This window comes from Girardinichthys multiradiatus, chromosome 4 (genome assembly GCF_021462225.1).
Source record: "Girardinichthys multiradiatus isolate DD_20200921_A chromosome 4, DD_fGirMul_XY1, whole genome shotgun sequence".
In the NCBI taxonomy this organism is placed as follows: domain Eukaryota; kingdom Metazoa; phylum Chordata; class Actinopteri; order Cyprinodontiformes; family Goodeidae; genus Girardinichthys; species Girardinichthys multiradiatus.
This window is the reverse complement of record NC_061797.1, coordinates 40,932,240-40,954,602: the sequence shown is the minus strand read 5'-3', so window position 1 is coordinate 40,954,602 and position 22,363 is coordinate 40,932,240. Positions and strand designations below refer to the sequence as shown.

Below are 22,363 nucleotides of genomic sequence, written 5' to 3'. Positions count from 1 at the left end.
TACATTTGCAGATACTGTTTTTGATCAATGTCCGGATTCAGATTTACTCATAGAATATAAATCTCTGTTCACTGGTGTAGTGGTAATTCAGAGGGAAAGATAGGAGTTCAAAATAGAACAGAGACCAGACTATTGGAAAAAAAAGAATGCAGCGTAATTACATTAAGACGTCTTAGTCATTAATCATGACATTGTTTTTTTTTTTTTCCTTTTTAGGGTCAAACCAATTAACTTATAGAAACCTGATGAGTGGCGTTATAACTAAGGATTGTTCATTTATTTATTTATGTTTTAAGATTTAAACCCAGATAAGTCCAATTAGTTAAATTGTAAACTCCCCTGGTGGATTGGCGCGTCACACAATCAGCATCCAACAGCAATTAGTAGCTACTTTGTTCAACATATTTTCGGAAGTATTTGATTTTTAAAGTTTAGTTTTTTTTTTCTCGACCGTCAACATGGATCACACACTACAGTGATCAGCTTATCACGTTTGTCTGTAGGAAAGAAACTAGTTGGTTTATAACGAGATGCTCCACGAGCAAACCAGTAGAATCAAAGGGGTTTTATGATGGACCATGTGAACCCCTCTGTCGGGTTTGATCCTACAAATGACCTTTTAAATTAACACAATATTAAGTTAAATCAGCGGTTCGCTACACAGGGGACAAAGCAGCATTCATCTTCCGCCTCTGCCTCGTCGCTCGGTCTGAGCAGCAACAAAGTGTTCGATGCCACTCATGATTAGATGCTGACAATACAGAGAGGATGTCCCCTTTCTTCTGCGACTTGTGGATTTTACTCACGTCTCTCCTCTGAATTATGACCTTCCATTAGCGCTGAGGCATCGGGCGTTACGTCAAGATTTAAATTAAAATGAAATAAACTTTGATCAAATGCGCATCTGCAAATGTTTTTTTTTGGTTTTTTTTTGAGGAATGAGTGCTCATCTTTGTAAATAATAACAGAAGACATGATCTGTTGGGAGAAAAAAAAAACATGTATTAGAAAATGTCCTGAATGACAAACAGAGAGCATACAGTTCAACACAGACAAAAAGATAAGATGCAAATTTACGCGTACAACAGCAGATCAAATCATTCATATTAATCTATAATTCCAAGATTTCCTCTTGTACATCAGACAAAAATAACACAAAACGCACAATAAAAAAGAAAATTAGACAATCTGATCAATAATCATAATACATTATGATGAGCAAAAACGTCGACATAACAAAGATGATAAATATACAGAAATAAGTTATGCTACACTACACGATTGCCATACACAAATTCAACCCGTTGCATTTTGGGCCATTGCTCGTACACTTGAATCTAGAAATATTTTTTGCATAAAGTCTTTTGTATCACCATAAAAACAATGTTGTGCAAAATGATAGTCGAGTCCACAGTTTGACAGCTGACACTGCAGCACAGCCAGGCAGCTCACACTGAGGCCGCCACTTGGTTAGTGTCTTTTAGTGCATAATAAATGTCCCGTTTAGCTGTTGCTGGACAAGCTCCAGTAATCTAAAAGAAAAAAAAGAGAGTAGAAAAAATAAATGAAAACCAATAAATATTTAATTCAGGAATAAAATTGACAGAAACACCACAATGTGCTTTGTTTAATTTGAATGTTTTTCAGCTTATTGTTCATATTCTGAAGGTTTTTTATCATTTTCTATGTGAGTTGAAAGATACTTCAAATCCAGCATATTTTGTGAGTTTTTCATCCCTCATGCTCCTGTGTTGGTTTTAACTTCACTGGTTTCTTCTAGTTTATTGCGGCACTCTCTCACCTGCTTCACCTCTTCATGACTGATCTGAACGCAGTGACTTTGTCGCTCTGCACAGTCCCACAGGCTTCCCCGAGGTCAGACGACTGAATGTCCACCTTGCCACCAGAGAATCCTGTGTGTCCAGGTAAAAGCACATCTCAAGAAAGTTACTTCAGGTTGGAAAAGTGTGTTTTTTCTCATAAAATCAAATGCATTTCAAATTTGAAAAATGAGGAAATAAATGCAAGGTGATTATAAGGAAGCAGAGAGCAATTTTTGCAGACATACCTTCTATTGCAGTGTACTGACAGGTATCTGGGAGAGCAGCATAGGATGAGCTGTGTAGTTGGAGGCCCTTGTGGCTGTAGCTGCTTGTGTCATAAACTTTTGAGTGCAAGGTTGAACCCTCAGGGAAAGAGCTCTCTGAATTTGTGACATTGTTAGATTCATGGAGGCCTCTTGTGGCCCCAAATTGTCCAGTGGTAGCCCCAGGAAGTCTGTTGTTCTGTAGCTGATAGTCCACAGTTAGGCTTCCTGTCCTCAGCTCTGAACTATGCTGCTGAGGGCTTAGTATGACCCCTGAAGCTGCAGTACGGGCCAAGGACCAAATCCGTGGCTTGTCTGGTGATTCAAAATGAGACATGGACACCATTCCAGCTGACGGGACGCTTCCAGGGGCTGCCTTGGACACAACTGGATCCATGAAATCCGATGGGTGAGGGGGGAGGTTGGGGACGCCCTTGATAGTGCAGGGGAATGTGTGGAAGCTGTTTAAGCTCAGGTGAAGCTCGGAGCTGCAGTCTCTTTTCGGAGAAGTTCCAGACGCAACCATGGATCTCTGGAGGTCCTCTTCATCTGCTGCCACCTTTTCACAGTCACTGTCCAGCTTGTCACAGTCGTCCTCATCCATGTCCTCCAGGTCACTCAGGTGTAACTCTTTATCTTCCTTGCATTCACTGGAATCTAAATGAGAAGAATAAATGTGTGGCGTACAACACTTCCTAAAGTGCTGGAATCTAAACTCTGCCTGTAGACTGTGTGTGTTGTAGAATCGAAGTAGGAAAATAATTACCTTTGGTGACACAGTCTTGGTCGTTCTTATTGAAGTCCTCCTTTCTGTCGTCATTGGCCTTATTCTTTGGTGACCAGGTCATCTTGTTCTCCTTCTTTAGCCTCCTCCTGGCGTTGGCGAACCAGGTGGACACCTGCGTGAGGGTCATCTTGGTGATTATGGCCAGCATGATCTTCTCTCCCTTAGTAGGGTAGGGATTCTTGCGGTGCTCATACAGCCATGTTTTTAGTGTGCTGGTGGTTTCACGTGTGGCGTTCTTTCTTCTAGCTGTGCCATTGAAGTCCACCGTCCCATATCTGCAAAATAACACGCACACACACACACATTTAATTGCTTTACTGCATCTTTAAAAAGTTATATTTTCACCGCTTAGAGCATCAGTATATGGAGTAACACTCTGACCTCTCGATCATAGCACAAAGTAAAAAATGGAAATTAGATTTTAATGATAATCTCTTGCTGCATATGGACAAATATATATGTAGAACTCACCTGTCATACTGATACTGTCCCAGTGAGTGATCATAAGGGTAGTAAGTAGCGGTTTGAGTAATGCCGGAGTGTAAAGTGCCTGTGCTGTCCTTAATGTCATACTGTGGATTCTGTCAAAGAAGGGGAGAGTTTGTAGTAGTGTAAATGTTTTTGAGATCTGATGTTAAGGCTTTTTAATGAAATGAAAGACTTTTTAAAAGTGAACAGATATTTATTCTATGCTCATATAAACACAAGCATGCACACCCTTTAACCAAATAGGAATTAGAGCTACAGTTCAGTGTGGGTTTCAAAAAAATACAGTTTACTGTTGTAACTGGGATTTTTACTGCAATGCATTTTTGCAAACATTAAAGGTAGTTTGAGTTAAACTGTTAATAAAACAGAGAACAGTTTAAACACGACTTTTGCTTCCCTTTTTGAAGTTAAATTTCCTAATAAATTCTTAACAAATTCTAACTTTATGCAATGATTTACACGTTAACACTAACATTTGTCTGTATGTTTGAAAGTAGAATGAGGTTTTAACTCTTGAGTAGTTTGTACTTCTGAACTTTCTCAATTCTTTTAATTAACACTATTTTCACTTTGATAATTTTAGAGAGATCCTAAAATGGCAGGTGAATTAAACTACTTTTCAATACCTAACTGTTTGGAATGTAAGATAAATTGATAAACCCTCCTGATCGATCAGTCTAAGCTCCCTCATCCCTCCCCCCGCTGTTGTGCGACTGTGAAGCCCACCAGCGGGGAGTAGATAGCGGATGGGTCGGTGCTATAGGGGAAGTAGCTGGCGTAGTTCTGGCTGGCTGCGGCAGCTGCCGCGTAGGGAGAGCTGTACATGCCCAGCGCGGCGTTCAGCTCGGTCCGGCTGCTCGCCAGGAGCCGGTTCTCGTAGGGCGGGCAGCAGAAGGAGGCGGCGGCGGTCTGGGAGCTGCCTGTCCCGTCAGAGACCGACCTGGAAATCGAATCGCAGCAAGTCGTACTGGGGTTTGCCGACACGAAAAACTGCATGAAGAGAATCGTGGATAGATAATGGTTATTGATGGATTCAGCTCTGAACGGGATGTTTGTGACAACTCTGGGGTGTTTGTGGACTTTGTGCTGCAAAAAGATACGTGGGTCCTGAGATGTTGAGCCGAAACTAAATGTAAAATGTTTTAATTTGCCCCCAGAAAACTGGGTTTATTGTCAGGTGTAATCTACCTTAGTTCAAGGTAAGTCATCTTTCGAAAATGTTTTAGAAAAAGAAAATAATAGCTATACTCTTATCTTGTGAAAATGTCAAAAAATAAATTAAATATTGCATAGTAAGTTAATTTCAATAATAACTGTTTTCTAATGATGTTGAAACAATAAAATGTTGTGCGTAATGCACGCGTTAAAAGTGACCTGTTCCATTTTTTTACGACTTTAAAGCCATGTGATCCAGATAAAACTAAATCACAGAATCAAGTTAAGGAGTATCCTGTCTTAAATTTAAATACATTTGAATTCCTAATTCTTTCCGATGAAAGCTAAAAACATAAAATAATTTTTTTTTAAATCGTCTGAAAGTTGCTCCATAAGTTTGTGAGGAGCGCGATATTTGTCCCATGATCGCCTACTTTTAACCTGTCATTCGGGACAGAAACAGCTTGTTAAAACGTTAAAGCGGCCTTTTTTTCTGTGTGGTAAAGTACCCTAATGGTACAAACTGAAATTCGCGAAGATGAAAAGCAAGCATAACAACTTAACGGGCATCAGTGTGTGCAATAAGTGACATCTGTATTGTCATCAGAAAAGCACGTGAGTTCATTCATAATTCAGTGTAATTGGACATGGGTGTGTGTATATTGATATTTGGTTTAACAACAAAAGCACATGGCGAAAATAGATGTCAGTATTGTCAGAGCAGGATGATTAATGATTCGTATCAAAATTAGATCTCAGACACGTGAAATCAAAGAACATATGCAAAACCCCTGAATTCCTTCTTATGTAAACTTAAGAGTAATAAAATAAGAGGTGACTTACCTGTGAAGTTGCATTGTAAGGGTATCCAAACTGCGAGAAAGACATAGCTGCTTCCTTTGTTACCATCAGGAATATTCTTCACCCTTGATCGATTGCAACCAATTCTACTTCAAATCCATCGTCTTGCACTCACTTTCCACGCACGGCCTTTCGCTCAATAATAGATGAATTCAGTCAAAAGGAGGGAGAGTTTGGAGTGGCAGCAGCTGCAGATTGTTTTATATGAATGAATAATCCCCTACAGAATCCGATAAGACATGAAATTAAGCGTCATTAAGTAGGAAAAAAATGTTGTGGTGGCTGAAGGAGGCTTAAAGGATAAGTAAGTCTTCCAAGTTATGGACTCTGGTTGTGCTATTATTTGTGGCTCTATAGTTCTTTAGCATTCACCCATTCAAGGGTATCAGCGTGACGTCACTGTAATCCCGGAACGGCAGGGGTACTAGGGATAGAATAATGTCTATGCCAATCACACCCAGCGCAGGGCTTTCTTAAGGTGCACTGTACTGTCCTGCTTTCCTTTTTTTTTCGCTGTTTTTTTTCCTTGTCATACTTTTTGAAAAAAAAACAAAAAAAACAACCAAAACACATTCATTCGTCTAACGCCAAACCTTATCCAAATTGACATTTGATAATTTTTGCCTCATACCAAAACATATTTTTACACTCCAGATGTTTAGAACTTTTACTTTATTTGCAATTAATTACTTATAAATGAATATAATATATAATGCTAAGCTTTATTATTATTTTTTAATCCCACCCTCTACTGGCTTCTGGCACTTTGGCCAGAGGTCCATCACGGAGTTAATGACAATGATGTTTCTATCTTTCTATATTAGAGAGAGCGGGCAGTCTCAGCGTGGGCTGTTAGAAGCGTTTTTGGCAGGTCAATAGACCGGTGATTGATGCGCGCCTGGAGACCTACGTGACCATTGCGCGTGATGCGTAATTGTATCAATTAACAAACTGATACATGCCCTTGTTTAACCAACGAGTAACAGAGTGAAAATATGCCTCAGAGGTGAAATCCTAAGAGCTGCACAGGAAAGAAAAAATAAAAAGATATTGAAAGCCGTGCTCCCCAGTCTAATTAAATATCCGTGCATGGGGTCGACGAGAATTGCATTTTAATTGAATGACGCTCACTTGAAAAATGGGTAAGGAAAGATGCTGGCTCACGGTGAATGAAACTAGAAATACCTTTAAGCCTTATTAGATCAGCAGCTCAACCGTCTCATGTGCTCTCACTATCTCCTGTAAACACCAACAAGCTGCATCTTCTCCTGAGTTGAGCTGCAGAAAGAAAAAAGACGAGGGGGTCTGATCATTTTCCCTACAGGCTATTTACTTGTACAGAAAATTACAGTTGGTCCGTTTCACTGAGTCACATGACCTGCCTATTTCACACTGTCTTCAGTGGAATAAGTTTTCTGTTTTCACGAATGATGCGCCGTGCCTGAATTTCCCACTGTCCTGACTTCTAATGAATTGTGCGCAGCCCCCTGGAGATCCATCTGCGAGTGCGGCCCATCTCTCAGAGGGGCGCTAAAGAGCTGCGTGCTAGATGGAGATATCCTGTTAGAGATTCTACGCACCGATAAAGTGCACAGTGTGACCATTTTTAAACACACACACCTATTTTTAAGCACAGCACACAATTGTTGCAATCGTGCCAGTCAGACAGGCAACTACACTCAAGCAGAAGACTTGTTGACCATTATTTGTCTTGATTATTTCCTGTTTCCAAACTGAATATAGCGTTATCTGCTTTTCTACTCAATTTTTAGTAAGTCACCGGCTTCGATATGGAGTGCTTTACATACCATAAGACAACCAAAGAGTTACACAGGAATAGAAAATACAAAAAGATAAACTCATAATATTAAAAGCAAGAAACAATAATAACATCATTAAAAACAATAACATAATGATAAAAGACCATGCAATGACTGGCCCACTGATCATGGTCCCTTGAGTTAAAAGCCAGTGAGAAAAGATTAGTTTTTATAAGAGATTTAAATTTATGAAGAGTTCTAGCAGACCTCACATTAAGAGGGAGACAGTTTCTAAATTTAGGAACTGCGGTTGGAAAGGCTCTGTCTGCCCTAGTCACAAGTTCTAGTCCTAGAAAAAACCAGGAGCATTTGATCTTCACTTCTCAGAGCTCTACGAAGTTGATAACTATGTAGAAGCTCATAAATATAAGGAGGTACCAGACCATTTAAACATTTTAAAACCAGGTGTAAAAGTTTAAAAACAATTCTAGAAGAAGCAAGCAACCATGAAGAGAATGCAAGCTAATGTGCTCACATCATCTAGTCCCTGTTAACAGGCAAGCAGCTGAATTGTAGGACAGCTGGAGACAGCGGAGGAGAGACTACTCAAAATCACTATAAAGAGAGGTGCAGTAGTCCAGTCTAGAAAAGATAAAAGCACAAATGACCCTTTCAGGGCATCATGAGGAAGATAAGGCTTGACTTTGCTGATTAGCCTTAGATGATAAAAACTAGACTGGACTACTGCACCGACCTGTCTGTCAAATTTGAAGTTACTATCAAATATAACCCCAAGATTCCTAATAAAAGGACAGTCTGATGAGTGACACAGCTGCATCGATAAAAACTGCATCCTGTCAGTAGGTCAGTTTTCCCAAACCCAATGACCACAATTTTATTTTCATTTAAACAAAGGAAGTTCAGTTGCATCCATGTTTTAACATCTTGTTAACACTTCCACTGATTCTCAATACAGTGGACTCCAACAGATTTTAAAGATAGATAAATCTGGATGTAATTTGCATAACAACAAAATTACACGTTATTATTTTTTGAATAAACCCCAGTGAAAGCAAAAATAGAGAAAATAAAACGGGCCTAAAATAGAGCCTTGAGGTATTCAATGTTTAAGTAGGGCTTAGTTGGACAGAGTTGGGGAGTAGTAGGACTCATAGCATTTAAGTGCTGTGCTTTTCACACCAGCAGTGTCATATATCCACTGTGTTGAAGGCAGCAGTGAGGTCAAGAATAATTAAAACAACAAAAGCTCCAGAATCGTGAGAAGCTGAGGCTTATTTGGAAAACAACAGCTATGAGTGTTCATGTGTTCATAAACACTCTTCCTTCAAAAAATTAGTGACAGTTATCCAGCTCTGTGTCAGGCTCTTAGAGAAGAGTATTCTGTTTACAGAGATGAAGCTGCTGCCACTATTAATGCTTTGACAGTTTTGCAAAAACAAGATGAACCTCCCCGAGAATATTTCCACAGTTCGAAGAATGCTTATTTTCAGGGATGTTATGCTCCAGGTCTCGAAGAAAACCACACTTTTAAGTCTTTGTTTCTTCACAACATCCACGTTAGCGGGCAGTATGAAGTGACCATGCATTGCATAACAGAAAATCTCTCCATGCAGGAGACTCGTAGATATGCTCAGTTTGTGTGGGAAGCACGTATCCGTTCAGACAGAGCAGGAAAAGGCAAAGCTAGAGTGTTAAACATTCAAACAGAGAACAGGCCTAAGAAGAAGCGCAAAGTAACTCCAAGTGATGCAACAGAACCAAAGGGGTGGTAACTGGCGTCAGCCTAAAGACAAGCCTCCAGTTAAAAGACAAACACCTTTTCACAGTGCAACATTGAACTGTAAGATTGGTGGTAAAGAGTGGAGCCACTCCAAAGATGTCATCACAAAGGAGGAGTTTGAGATGAACTGCAGGTGCGTTATAACTAACGGCATTCCTAAAAAACATGGCAAGCCGTTGCAGTCCAGAATCAACCCTGTAAAATCCATCAAACAAGGTATGAAGATGGTAAATAATTTCCAACACCCTATATTCTGTTATAATCGTTTTCTTTCTTATGGTTCTGAACTTGAGAAATTATTAAGGTTTTAAAAGCAGTATTATTATGGTGTGAAAATTATTACATGACTTTTGTTTTGTTTTATTTTTTTAAACATTTTATTACTGTTAGTCTCTGCCCAAACCTGCCTCACTCCTGTCCAAACACTAACCTCTGAACCAAAAATGAACTGTTTAACTTCGCCTACCTGCAGGAACCCAGTGATTCTTTTCACATGGCTGAGGACTGATGGTTAGCCACAAAGACTGTGAACTTCATCTCATTCTTTGGAACTAAAGGGGGGATGTTGGGACCACAGCTATGGATTGCAACATGAAAACTCCAGTAGACTTTTCAAAATAAATTGCATTTAACCGACTTCCAGCACAACTTCAGAAGGGGAAGGGGGTAACAGTGGACTTCCCATGATGCCACTGCCCGTATAAAACCCCTACCTTTCCAATGGTCCGATCTCTTCCACCCAGACTCCGTGCGAGGCTGGCCGGAGAGGCAGCGGGCTAATGTCTCTTTGCTGGCAAACAGACATAAACTCTTCAAACTGGATCCAAGGGTGTCATACGATCATCGATCATATGCACTGAGTTACGTACAGATGAATCACTGTTTGTGTACCCAGTATACATTCATATAAAAGGGAAATTAAGGTATAAGCATTGCTTGACTTTCTCTCTGAGGCCTGCAGAATCAAACGGTGTTCCAGCGAATTCCCTGGAACGAAGCCGAGTGGAGCGGTTTTCCCAGTCTGGAAAGAGGACAACAGAGACCGCATCACCGTGGGAACAGCTTCGGAGGTTAGCTGAAGCTAACCTTCGTTCATAGTGGATGTTTCCTCAAACTTTGTTGTCGCCCGGACAACTCCTCAGCATGGTTCATACCAGTTTTCCCAGTCTGAATGGAGGACAACAGGAGCCGCATCACTGTGGTTACGGTAACGTGCACTTTGGTGGCCCGACAGAACAGCCGCCACTCTCCGCAGCTAAGGAGGTTAGCTGGAAGCTAACCCTTTTGTTCACAGAGCTTTCTTCAAACTTTATCATCGCCCGGACAACTCCTCAGCACGGTTCATACGAGCTTAGGTGTTTGGGCAGAGTAATACAGAAAGATTTATGATCTGAACGTTTTTCATTTTATGGAGTTTGGTTTTGTTTGTGTTGAACTCAGCTATCTTAGTGCTAGCAGGCTATCTGCAGCACAGGTGCTCAGTTTTGTGTTGTATGTTTGTGTGTTTTTCAAGGTAAGACAAACTTTACTTGAAGGGTGATTTTAAACACAGGACAATGATCATAACGCGCCGTCCGCGCTTATGCATTTTTACCCTTTTTATTAATGGTATTTTAAAGGTGTGTGTTTGATTCTGGTGCCAAGCTATCAGCTTCTTTTGTTAGCTTTAACTGCTAACAGCTAATGAAACACCATTAAGCCCCATTTCTCCAGAAAGATTTGGCTCTTTTCCAAAATATTCCCTTAATAATATTTCTTTAAATATTATTTTAATAAATAAAGGGAGCTAATGAGACACCGTTGAGAATTAGTTATCCAGAAGGTTGGTCTTATTCAGCAGATAATTCTTTAAAACATTATTTTATTAAAATAATATTTTATCTGATCTTGCATTGTGAATGGTTGTCTAAAGGTGTGCTGATTATTGCCCAAGTTGGTTCCAAGACTAACTTAACTCCATTTCCAGATTCTTTAAGATAATCCTTGGTTCTCAAACATAAACATTACATGGTAATGTTGCATCACTCTTTTGGTCATGGTTTTAACCATCTTTAATCAACTTGTTTATATTGTACATAGCACATTAGTCTTTGTTACCCTTTAATTCTGCTTAGTAGTTTAGTTAGATTGTTTTAGGATAGTAAAGAGTTTGTTGATTGAAATATGTTTGACTTTGAGTTGACTTATTTTTGTTAATAAATTCTTGTATTTTAAGAAATTGTGTGAATTCATTCCATGTGTGTGCAGAGTTTTGCTTTTCAATAATGTCAGATCTTGGGTCACCTTTTTAATTTTGTCCTATTACCACTGCCCTACTGGGCTGGTATTCATAGGATAACCTTTAAGAGACCGAAATATTATTTGATAAAATATTAAATTATTAATATTAAATAATATTTTCAGATACATAGTCACAACAATGCAAATAATTGCACACCCTGAGAAGAGCTGTTTCAGTGCGGGACTGAACTACATGGCATTAGATGGTCCTGTAACCCTAGATAATATTTCTTAAATGTTATTTGATGTCTTTTTTAGTTTATTTTTTTTAATACAACTAGCTTCATATTGCAAACTCTTATGTGGATACAATACTGTTCATAGTTATTTAGTCTTTCCTTACACTTTGAAATATCTCCCAATAAGGTTATTGGGCAATTTCACTGGGGCACCGAAGATTATCAGTGAAAAAAAGTCTCACAAAACCTAGTCCCAGGCTAGGACAAAAAAAAATAATAATAATAATAAAAAAAAGAAATGAATAAAAAAGTCTTCACTTAATAAGGGATTAAAAAAAGCAAAGTTTGGTTTGAAAACCATATTATCTATGTGATGCAATATTAAGTGCTGAGTTCTTATTAGATGCTCATAAAAATCTGGAATCGAAGATATGCGTGACACCCTTTAAAACTCCCCAAAAGCCATTAGAGAAAAGTATAGCCACTTAACAGGAAAATCCACAAATTGAGCTAAAACGATTATTGCAGGCAAATGTGCACATGAATGAGGTTGAAACAAGTTAAATTGTAATTGCACAGCAGTGTTTAGTGCATTTCTACAAGGGCATGCATGATGGCCCAAGTGCATATGGACATGCTCATGCATAATGCATGTGCAGTAGTCAGTGCAGATCTCACAGAATAAGGCAGAAATGAACACTAATTGAAATAGTACACAAACTGCATTGCCCTTCCCTCTAAAATGTTTGACAAGCCAACATTGGGCAATTTCTTTTAAGAGCTGTTTGAGTCATAGTTTAACAAGGTTAAACTTTTTGCACCTGGCTGTCTGATCCAATGGATAATTTCTATTTCATGTGTTAGTACTTCAGGTGAGGAATTCCTTTCTCAATTTCCAGAGTCCTCAAAAACTTGCAGGGAACTCTTCCAAATTGTCAAGGTCAATGTTTGACCACATTTAGCTACAGTGCCTTGCAATAGTATTCATTCACCTTGAACTTTTCCAGTTTTTTCTTTCATGTTGCACACAACAAATATCACCGTATTTATTAGGATTTTATGAGACAGGCCAAAAAAACATTGTGCATAAATGTGAGGTGGACAAAAAATGACAGATGATTATAATAGTTTTATAAATAAAAATCTGAAAAAACACACTGTAATGCTTGTGTTTTCAGCTCAACTCACTTTGGAGAATCTGTTAACAGGGCAACATTTAGTTGGGCACTCTACAAATATGGAGAGGAAAAAAAACGCTGTTGGAAGAAAGCATAGGCTGTCCCTTTTGCAATGTGCCATACGTCACTTAGGGGACAGAGCAAACATGTGGGAAAAAGTGATCTGGTTAGATGATACAAAAATCTAACTTTTCACCAACATACAAAGCATTAAGTGTGGCAGAAAAATAATCCTGCACATCATCCCAAGCATGTCACCCCATGGTGACAGATGGTGGTGGCAGCATCATGCTGAGAAGATGCTTTTCTTCAGCAGAGAAAAGAAAACGGGTTTAGAGTTAATGGGAGGAAAGTCAGAGCTAAATACAGGGCAAATTAAATCTGTTAAAGGCTGGAGAAGACATGAGGCTGGGGCGGATATTCGTGTGTCAGCATGGTCCGGTTAAGTCCATAAACTGAAAATCTGTTGCCAGGTTTGAAAGTTAAATGGACTGAACTTATATAGTGCTTTTCCAGTCATACAGACCGCTCAAAGCGCTTTACACTAGAGCCACATTCACCCAATCGCACTCACACATTCATACATCGATACACAGATCAGTAGGCAACTTGAGGTTAAGTGCCTTGCCCAGGGGCACATCAATATATGGCAGGAGGAAGCTGGAATCAAACCCACAACCTTCTGATTGCAAGACAACTATTCTCCCTACTGAGCCACAGTCGCCTCACATTTGTTTTCCATGACGTAGCTTGAGCTATTTTGTGAAGTAGAATAGGCAAAAATGTCTGTTTCTAGATGTGCTGGTAAAAGATGGCCCAAAAGTTGTGCAACTGTAATTACTGTGAAAGGTATTTCTACAGTGTATTGACTTATGGTGGCTGAATATAAATACTTGACATACTATAGATTTTTATTTGTACAAAAATAAAGTTAAAACCATTTATCCTTTTCCTACCACTTCACTATTATTATTATTATTATTATCACTATTATTATTATTATTAATACATAAAATATGTCATTATAACATGATAAAATAAGAAAAGTTTAAGAGTTTAAGTTTGCAAGGCACTGTACTATTTTCATACATTCCTTAATGTATTTAAGAAAATAAAGAATATGTCTTGTCCTGAATTATCCACCTAATTGGTAATGAGGCTCAGCAATGTAAGCATTCTCTATTAGATGCCTTGCTGCATGAAAAAGAAAGGAGGAGAATTGAAAGGTTATGTCAACACTCAATAGCTCCCAGCCATATTCTCCTACTTAATACATTTCCTATGCTGACTTAATGAACCACACAAAGCCTCTCTGGTTTTTCATCAGATGGGGGTAGCTGCAGTGTTGGTGGAGGTAGAGAGAGGGTGTATGAAATGGTAATAAGGGGAGGCAGATGAAGAGATGGAGGGAGAACCCAGAGTTGAACAGGGGACGAAGCAGCATCTACCTAAAGGTGTGTGTGATCTCATTAAAGCCAAATTGGTATGTGCCAATAAATCTAATGTCCTCCTGATCTGGAGATATTGCAAACATATGTGCACACAAAAACACACACTTGCACCATGCATCCAAAATAATGAAAAAAAAAACACCCTTCAAAATGATTAACATTTGTTCAGCTAAATTATTAGTAATGAAGCAGAAAGTATGTGATGGCTATGTAGTTGTATGATGTAGATAGTGCCACTGTCTTGTGGCAGGACTTTATTGACATGTGGCCTTTAGAAGACAGTATTTCTAATACAGCATAAACACACATTTTTCTGTGGTTTCTGTTTAGTTTAAACATGGAAATGTCCATGAATGGACAGGCACAATTGATATTTCATTTGTTTCTTTGTCACTGATTACTTGTCATCAGATGTTTAACTCAAACAAACCCTAACTATTTCTGTTGGGAGCTGCCTCTCCCAGAGGCCCCTGGGGCTCCTGAGATAAGGAGAAAGTGATTTAGACGGAGAGAAGAAAAAGACAGAAAACCGTGCATGTGTTGTTTGCATGTGCTGGCTGGTAGACTCCATTAGAGGCTCAACTGTAAAGCTATCATCAGTGGTGGTGTCAGGGATTTGTAGCTTGTCACTGACAGAGAGGGAGTTCTAGCAGTAACTCTGGGAAATAACGGCTCTCAGAGAGAGAGCCCGACTTCCACAGCTTGTGTAAATGAAGGTGCGTGTTAGAGAGAGATGGAGAATGAGTGGGAGGAATTTGTGTTTATTTTCTCCCCGAGGTGTCTTGCGATGTATCTGGGTGTACAGGTAGGCTGTGGCTATGTTGTGTGATGTGTAAATCCATGTGCTGTCTTTAATATGGAGGCCTTAGGCTTTTTGTCTACGGGTTTTCTTGTCAGCAAGTGATGCATGTACATGTCTGTTCTGGGTGTATCAGAAAGGCATTGCATGAATCTATGTTTTATGTACATTAGTTCTCACATTTGGATGAGTATTCTCAGTCCACTCAGTTAGACATTTTTACTACCATCAATATGTTTGCTTTTGTGTCGTCTTTATTGAGAAGGTTGCTGACTTCAAACTTTCTTTAAAGCTGAGGGCCTGTAGGAGGAAAATGTTGCTGTCACGTAAGTACTTGTCTCTGCAAAGATATAAATAAAAAATAAAATCCCCTGGTATCATGAATGGATGACTAATTTTCTCATTGACAGCCATGTGTTTCTGAAATTGCATACTCGCAGTTGTCGAGGTTACAAGAGCCCAAGGGGTCATGAAATCCAATCAACACATAAATGATCATGGTAGTGTTCAAAAAGAGTGGAAGAATAGGAAAACTGGGAAAATTGGACTTTCGGTACATGGTTTCCCTGTGTCTACCTCTGCTAAATCTACAACGGCACTGTGATGCATCTCTAGGGCCCACAGAGTCAGAAAGGCAGTTCCTATTACTGTCAGCCCAATTACTGACCGCAGCACAGCCACTGCTGTCAGCACCAGGCAAAACATGTTATGTATTGGCATCTCTTCTCATCAGTTTGGTCCAAACTTTTGGGCAGGGGATCTTATATGTTGTGCAGCATAGCTGTAAACTGAAAATAAGTGATAATAAAGATTTACTGCAGTATTGTATTGTGAATTTCCCATTGTGTTAGTTCAAAAGCTGAGCACATTTAGACCTGAACATGCAATATGGATGTTTTAGATGCCTACAGCAAAATATACAATCACCGGCCACTTTATTAAAGGCAACTTGTTAGTACAGAGTTGTATGCTGTTTTGCCTTGAAGACTGACACACATTGAACAAGGAGTTGGAAACATTGATGCACTGATGCATTCGCTGTTTGTTGGCTGCACATCCATTATGTCAATCTCCTGTTTCACCACATCACAAAGTTGCTCTATTAGATTGAAATCTGGTGACTTTGGAGACTACTGATGTGAAGTGAACGTATTGTCATTGTTAAGAAACCAGTCTTATATAATTTGTGCTGTCAGATACAGTGTATTATCCCACTAAAAGTATTCATCGAACTGATCAGATTGTACATTTAGTTCTGATATGTGGTATTCTGCATATCTTGGTTTAAAAGAGTGGTTATGTGAAGTACTGTTCCCCTTCTATCATATCAAACCAGTCTGCCCATTCTCCTCTGGCCTCTGGCATCAACAAGGCATTATCATTTACCCATCTCCTGCTCACTGAATATTTTATCTTTTTAGACTATTCTCTCTGAACCAGAGGGAGGATTGTGCATGCAAATTCCAGGAGATAGGCATTTTCTGAAATACTTTGACCAGCCCATCTTCCACCAAGAATCATTCCACAATCAAACTAAATTAAATCCTGTTTCTTTGGTTGATCTTTGGCAAACTGTCTTCATCAGATGCTAGAAATGTTGACATTACCAAATTCTCATTGATACACAGGTGTACAAATGTGTGATGCAATTGCATGCAGAATCTGTGAAAACATGCTTTTTTTAAGGATCAAGTCTAAATGTATCAGTTTTCAGTTCCTTGCATCAACACAATTTGATCTAATAAATATCTTTTAAAGGTTAATTGTTTTATTGAGTTAATTTTCTTAGTAGGATAGTTTAATTTATTTGCTTTGCCTTGTTGCATCAAAACTATGAACTATCACATGAAAGTCATTCATATCAACTCACACTTTGTTTACCTTAAAGTATTTGAGTGGAACAACATCTTGATAAGATGGGTGGATCTTATTGTGTCATATATTTTTAAAATCTATTATCTAAAATATATCCAACCTTTGACAGCGTATTGAGATGTGTCACAGACCAGAAATGCACAACCCTCCTAGATGACTAAATGCTTTCAGATGCTGCCAGGTGATTGGCTGATTTGCTACTTGCGATTAGCATTTAAACACGTCTACCTAATAAAGCAGTGACAGTATATAGAATATAGCCACATTTAAAAAGCAGATGCATAATAGGTACATAATATTATTATGACTCAACACAGTAAACAGTTATGTTTCTTCAAAGTTTTGTCTGTGCCTGTAATAATTACATTCATTACCATACAAACCTAAAAGTGGGGAAAGTGATGGGAAGGGGTTTAAATGTGGAAACCTTGATAACAATGTGCTGTGTTGAGTGTGTCTGCCTCTAAAGTTGTAACACATGGAGATGGGAAAGGCCTTGTATCATCTGGTTTGGTTTCAGTCTGGTCTACTGTGAATTGGTGCCAATACAAATAGCTATTCTTGATGTTTGTTTGCATAAATTGTTTTGAAAGGCTTCACCAAGCTTTTTGGGTGGATTATGTTGGGGAAGTTAGGGAGTCAATAAGTAAATAATCCTTAGTGAGCTGACTGTCAGATTTGTTCAGATTTGATTGTTTTGGATTTTTTTTTTTCCTTTATGTTCCTGGCAGGGAATTTGCTTAGTGAATTTTTCAGATACTTTTTATGTTGGTTTGTGGAACCCATACAGATAATACAGACCTGCTCTTTTTTTTTTTTTCTTTCTGTCATAGCAGTGTCAGTAACATCAATGTCACATTTAACACATGGCAAAAATTCAGCTAAAAACTCAGGGCCCAGTGCAATGTCTTACCTACTGAAACTCTTACATTTCCATTCTGGTTCAACTCCTATCGCAAAATCATTCAGGCAAAAGATCTCAGCTTGAAATAATAGTACAGAATGTACAGGGTTTGTTTTGATTAGTCATCTTAATCCTGACAAAGACATGACACAGGTGAAATTGTCACCGCGGTCAGTAGCTTACAAACATATTTCTACCCTTCAAACGTTTTAGCAATACAGCCTCAAACCTTAACATATTTTGTTGACACTTTGTACAACCTCCTTTTGCTGCAATTAAAGCTGCAAATCTGTTGAGGTATGTCTCTACTGGCATCTAATGACTACAGAGTGACATTGCTGCTCATTCTGCTCATGCTCAGTCAGAATAGGAGGTGTGTCCACCTATCTTAGCACTCTGCATGTAGGCCAAAATGATAAAGCATAGTCTCATTTGAACAGAGCATTTTCTTTCACATGTTTGCTGTACAAGGACTGTGAGAAACTGCACTGCAGATGGAACTTTTTGGGCTTTCTTTCAACAATAGCTGTCTTCTTTTCACTCTTATATCAAGGCCAAATTTATGGAGTGCATTTCTCATTTATAGTTTTAATGTAGAATCTTAAATAGAACAAAATTAAGTAGGCTAAAATATATGAAAAAATTAACAATGCATACTCAATCAGATGAAATTTCAAAAGCAATTCAAAAACCAATGGAAAACAGATATTTACCACAAAAACTCAAAATATGACTACTTATGCATATCACTGTAGTTCTCACTTTCCTGCAGATATACAAACTGTTCTCTGTTTGTTTTTATATCCAGATAAATCCGCTGGATGCAGGATGTATCTTTAAAAAAACTGTATATAGTCTTGGACAGGTCATTGAATTACACATACATTGCAAAATAAAAACTCAATAAAAGCAAAATGATTATGGCCACCCTGTTTCTCATTTGGTTCTCAGGATCCACTTTCAATGAGATCCCGATGCAGCAAAGAAAACTAACCTTACCATTCTTCCTCATTTTCAGCACTTTTGTAGTCACATTCAATTCATTTCAGTTTTATTTATATAGCGCTAATTCACAGCACGTTGTCTCAAGGCACTTTACAAAGTCGGTTCAATTGAATCATACAGATTTCAAGTCAGGTACTTACATTCCAATTTTTCCTAACTATCAAACAGTGCAGACAGATTCAATTCATTATTCAAATTGGTTAAAAAGTTTTTCTATCTAAGGAAACCCAAAGGATTGCATTGAGTCAGTGACTTGCAGCATTCACTCCTCCTGAATGAGCATGTAGAGACAGTGGACAGTTGCTTGGATTGATTTTCCAGCAATCCCTCATACTGAGCATGCATGTACTGACAGTGGAAAGGAAACCTCCAGCAGAACCAGGCTCAGTGTGAGCGGCCATCTGCCACAACCAACTGGGGGTTTGAGAGAACAGAGCTCTTCTGTTTTTTTCAATGCAAATTTAGTTTTTTGTTTTTTTGTTTTTAAGAATGATAAGTGAAACATCTCTAAGAGACAGTTGGTGTTCTTGTGAAAAAATAAACTGACACAGGCAGCATCTAACCTGGTTCATAAAGAAGATTTTTCATTGTCATTGCTGTGACTGCCACATGGAATTCAAGTTGCAGTGTCACCTTAAGGTGCAGTGAGTAACACCCTAAGGCGTTGATCTCTGAGCGTAACCTTTATGCAGTCAACCTAGCCATTTTTAAACGGTGTCTTAAAACTTAACTAACTTCATATTGTAGTTTGCTTTTGTGTGTTTGATTGTTTCTGTTATTTCTGTGGGTTTGTTTTAGTTGAAATATGGCAGACAGTGTAGTTGCAGTAAATGCTTGACCGAAAAGGAGTGGAAGTGCAGAGGTAAGGTCGATATGTTGTCCTATAATCTTCACAGTTAACCCCAGCTTTAGAGCTCACTTCACTCAGCTTTATCTAAAGCTCCCATATCAAAATCTGTTGGCAGCACACATGCACAGAGAATACAGTGGATGTTGTATTCACGAAAATATTAGAAGTCATTGTTGTCTCTAATATAATGTAGACATTATTGTCACATTTGGTTGCAACCCTAATTATGGTTAGTAATCGTGTAGTTTTTTTTTTTTTCTTTTGTTTTCTCTCTATTTTGTTTTGCTTTTAAGAACCCCATGGCTCATCTCAAATAGACTTATATTATTTTTGTCAAACTGAAGTCAGTGCACATGCAACAAAGTTTATCTCATTAAAATTCATCTCTCTCTCCTCAGTCAGCTCTCGCTGCTTACTTGATCTTAGCCTTTACAAATAGTGGTAATAAAAATAAAACAGGCTATGCAAGTGATGTGTGTTTTATATAGCTGAGACAAGCATCCTTTTTGACTCACAAATAAAGTTATGTTTCTGATATTCAATACACTGCCTTTACACAACTGTGTCAGTATTATTAGCCAGGAGCATAGTTAGGTATTGTCAAGCTACAGTCACTCACACTTCGACAAATACAGTATATATCCATGGGTATCACCATAGGCCATTCTATCTTATCAACTCCTGAACATACCGTCTAACAGTGGAGATGGTGTGTTCAGGATCATGTGCACTGTAGTTTTTCACCAGTATCACACAGTATTTTGCATGTAGATCATAGTTTTCATTTTTGGTTTTCTTTTGACATGTTTACTGTGTCCTCTAAAGGGCTAGTGAAAAACTAAAATAAAACATCTTATTTTTTTTCTTTCAACAGTGCCTTTCTTCAGGCCACTTTTCCATAAATACAAGACTGGTATAGTTGACTTGTTGACAGAATATCCCACCTGAGCTGTTGATCTGTACAACTTCTACAGATATACCATGGGCCTATTGACTGCTTTTTTGATCAATGCTCTACTTGCCCTACGTTTCATTTCAGACAGCTGTGTCTTGGTGGGTTTGCCAATATGTTGTTTCTATTTTCAAAGAATGACTTAAACAGTTCTCCTAAGCTTAAGGCCTGTCTGGTGTGTTCTTCATAATGATTAATGATAAATGTAAAGTCATGTTTAACTAATTAGAATATTATTTAAAAGTTTAATTATTTTAGTAACTCAATTCCCTAAGTGAAAGACATATAGATCAATTACACACAGACCTTTCAAGCCTTTCTGTTAATTATGATGATTTTCCACTTACAGCTAATGACAACTACATTTAAGATTAGAAAGACTAATAAAATCAGACCAATAAAAAATTATTTTAATAAACAAATGGGGCCTTAATGAAACAAATGTTTATTACCTGCTTAACCAATTGTTATTTTCAGAAAGTATTTTTAATCTGCCAAATAAGCGTCATTGGAAAACATATTCTAATTTATTTAACATGACTGTATACAGTTTTACTAACTTTGTTTTACTTGAAATTATTTAGTACCTTTTAAAAATGTAAATAATTCAACTCAGTTTATTTTTATGGCACTAATTTACAACAAATGGCATCTGAAGATATTTTACAAGTGATATATATCCAATTTCTTACACATAAAACTTTTTAAAATTTAAACACCATCATTTTCATGAGTAAAGTGTGTAATATTTGTTACTCTCATTTCATGTGCATGTACTGCCTCCAACCTTGTTGGTGGGTTTGCTTTGATGGGTCATGTGAGTCAGTTAGAGAACCTTCCACATCCTGTGGTGGTCTTAAACATGGTCTGTCACATGTTGTCATATTCTATCTGTGCTGCTCATCCTTCTCTCATCTGTTTTCCTCCAGTCCTTCCTTTGCTCCCACTTTCTGCCCAGAGTACATCATAGGGCAATGCTGGAAGTAAGCATTTCCTTGAGGATGGAGGTTCCCATGTTCCGAACACAGCCTGATATAGGGAGTCTGATAACCTCTGCAACAAGTACTACAGTCCTAGCTGACATGAAGCAGATGTCCCCCTTTACCACTTTTTTCGTCAGGAAGAAACCTGGAAATCCTGAAAACAATACCCAAAAAAAATACTGTGTTCTCCTTTTTAATTACTTCCATTTCACAAGCAGAAATGGAATATGAAAGTTCAATGTCCAGAGCCAGATCTCTGTTTTTTAACAAAAAAGGAATGATAAGTAAAGCTAAAAAAAAAACATCCACTCATGATTACACTTATAAGTAGACTTGCATGTGTTATCCAGAGTCGAGGTAGATAAATCTATCAGTCCTGACATGTCACCTTTCAGGAAAATGCATATTACATGTTCTCAAGTCTAGGTTTTCTTCCACATAGGTATGCAAACAGGCTGGTCAAGCTTTACAGGAGGAAGTTGGAAATGAGCTTACACATAGCCTTATAGTTCTTTGACCTCATTTTAATTCAAAAGCAATGGTGAGAAGGCGCGCACTGCCGCATTCCCAGTTCTGCATGTCCCCAGTGCTTGTAAATGATGTGCACATAGAGTGTGTGTGGGATGAGGAGCAGCTCAACCCCTTCCCTGCTGCTACATATGCACACACACACTGATTTCCTCTTGGGAGATAGAGAGTTTCTGCTTTCTGTCAGGGTGTCCCCAGCCGAACACCCCTGGGCCTATCACTTGGTGGGAATCCCATTCTCATCTCATTCCATAACTCCACATTCAGTGAGAAGGGAAACAAGACATGAGGAAGTCACACAGCCCCTCCTCTGATATCTGCCTTATTTTTTTTTTCTATCTCAATCTTTTCTTTCCATCTCCTCTCTTTTCTATCTTCTGACTTGATGGTCAATGCCATTAATTGGCTCTCTGAGTCACGAGAACAGTGATTGTGGTGAC

The 22,363-nt window shown here is 38.4% G+C and overlaps 1 protein-coding gene across 3 annotated transcripts in view; it reads right to left on the bottom strand.

Annotated features, from left to right (window-relative positions):
* Positions 1–977: 977 nt before the first annotated feature.
* The window catches only part of irx6a (iroquois homeobox 6a), a 62,802-nt gene continuing 41,416 nt past the window's right edge, over positions 978–22,363 (bottom strand). The window contains exons 2-9 of one of the 3 annotated variants that reach the window (XM_047362609.1): positions 6,564–6,656; positions 5,361–5,566; positions 4,089–4,352; positions 3,345–3,454; positions 2,853–3,148; positions 2,069–2,743; positions 1,802–1,913; positions 978–1,532 (exon numbers count right to left, since the gene is read on the bottom strand). In XM_047362609.1, the coding sequence (XP_047218565.1) occupies positions 1,807–1,913; positions 2,069–2,743; positions 2,853–3,148; positions 3,345–3,454; positions 4,089–4,352; positions 5,361–5,426 (1,518 nt within the window). In that variant the 5' untranslated portion in view covers positions 5,427–5,566; positions 6,564–6,656 and the 3' untranslated portion in view covers positions 978–1,532; positions 1,802–1,806. Of the gene's footprint in view, positions 1,533–1,801; positions 1,914–2,068; positions 2,744–2,852; positions 3,149–3,344; positions 3,455–4,088; positions 4,353–5,360; positions 6,518–6,563; positions 6,657–22,363 lie in introns of those variants that run through there. The other 2 variants (XM_047362608.1, XM_047362610.1) reach the window with 2 other exon arrangements.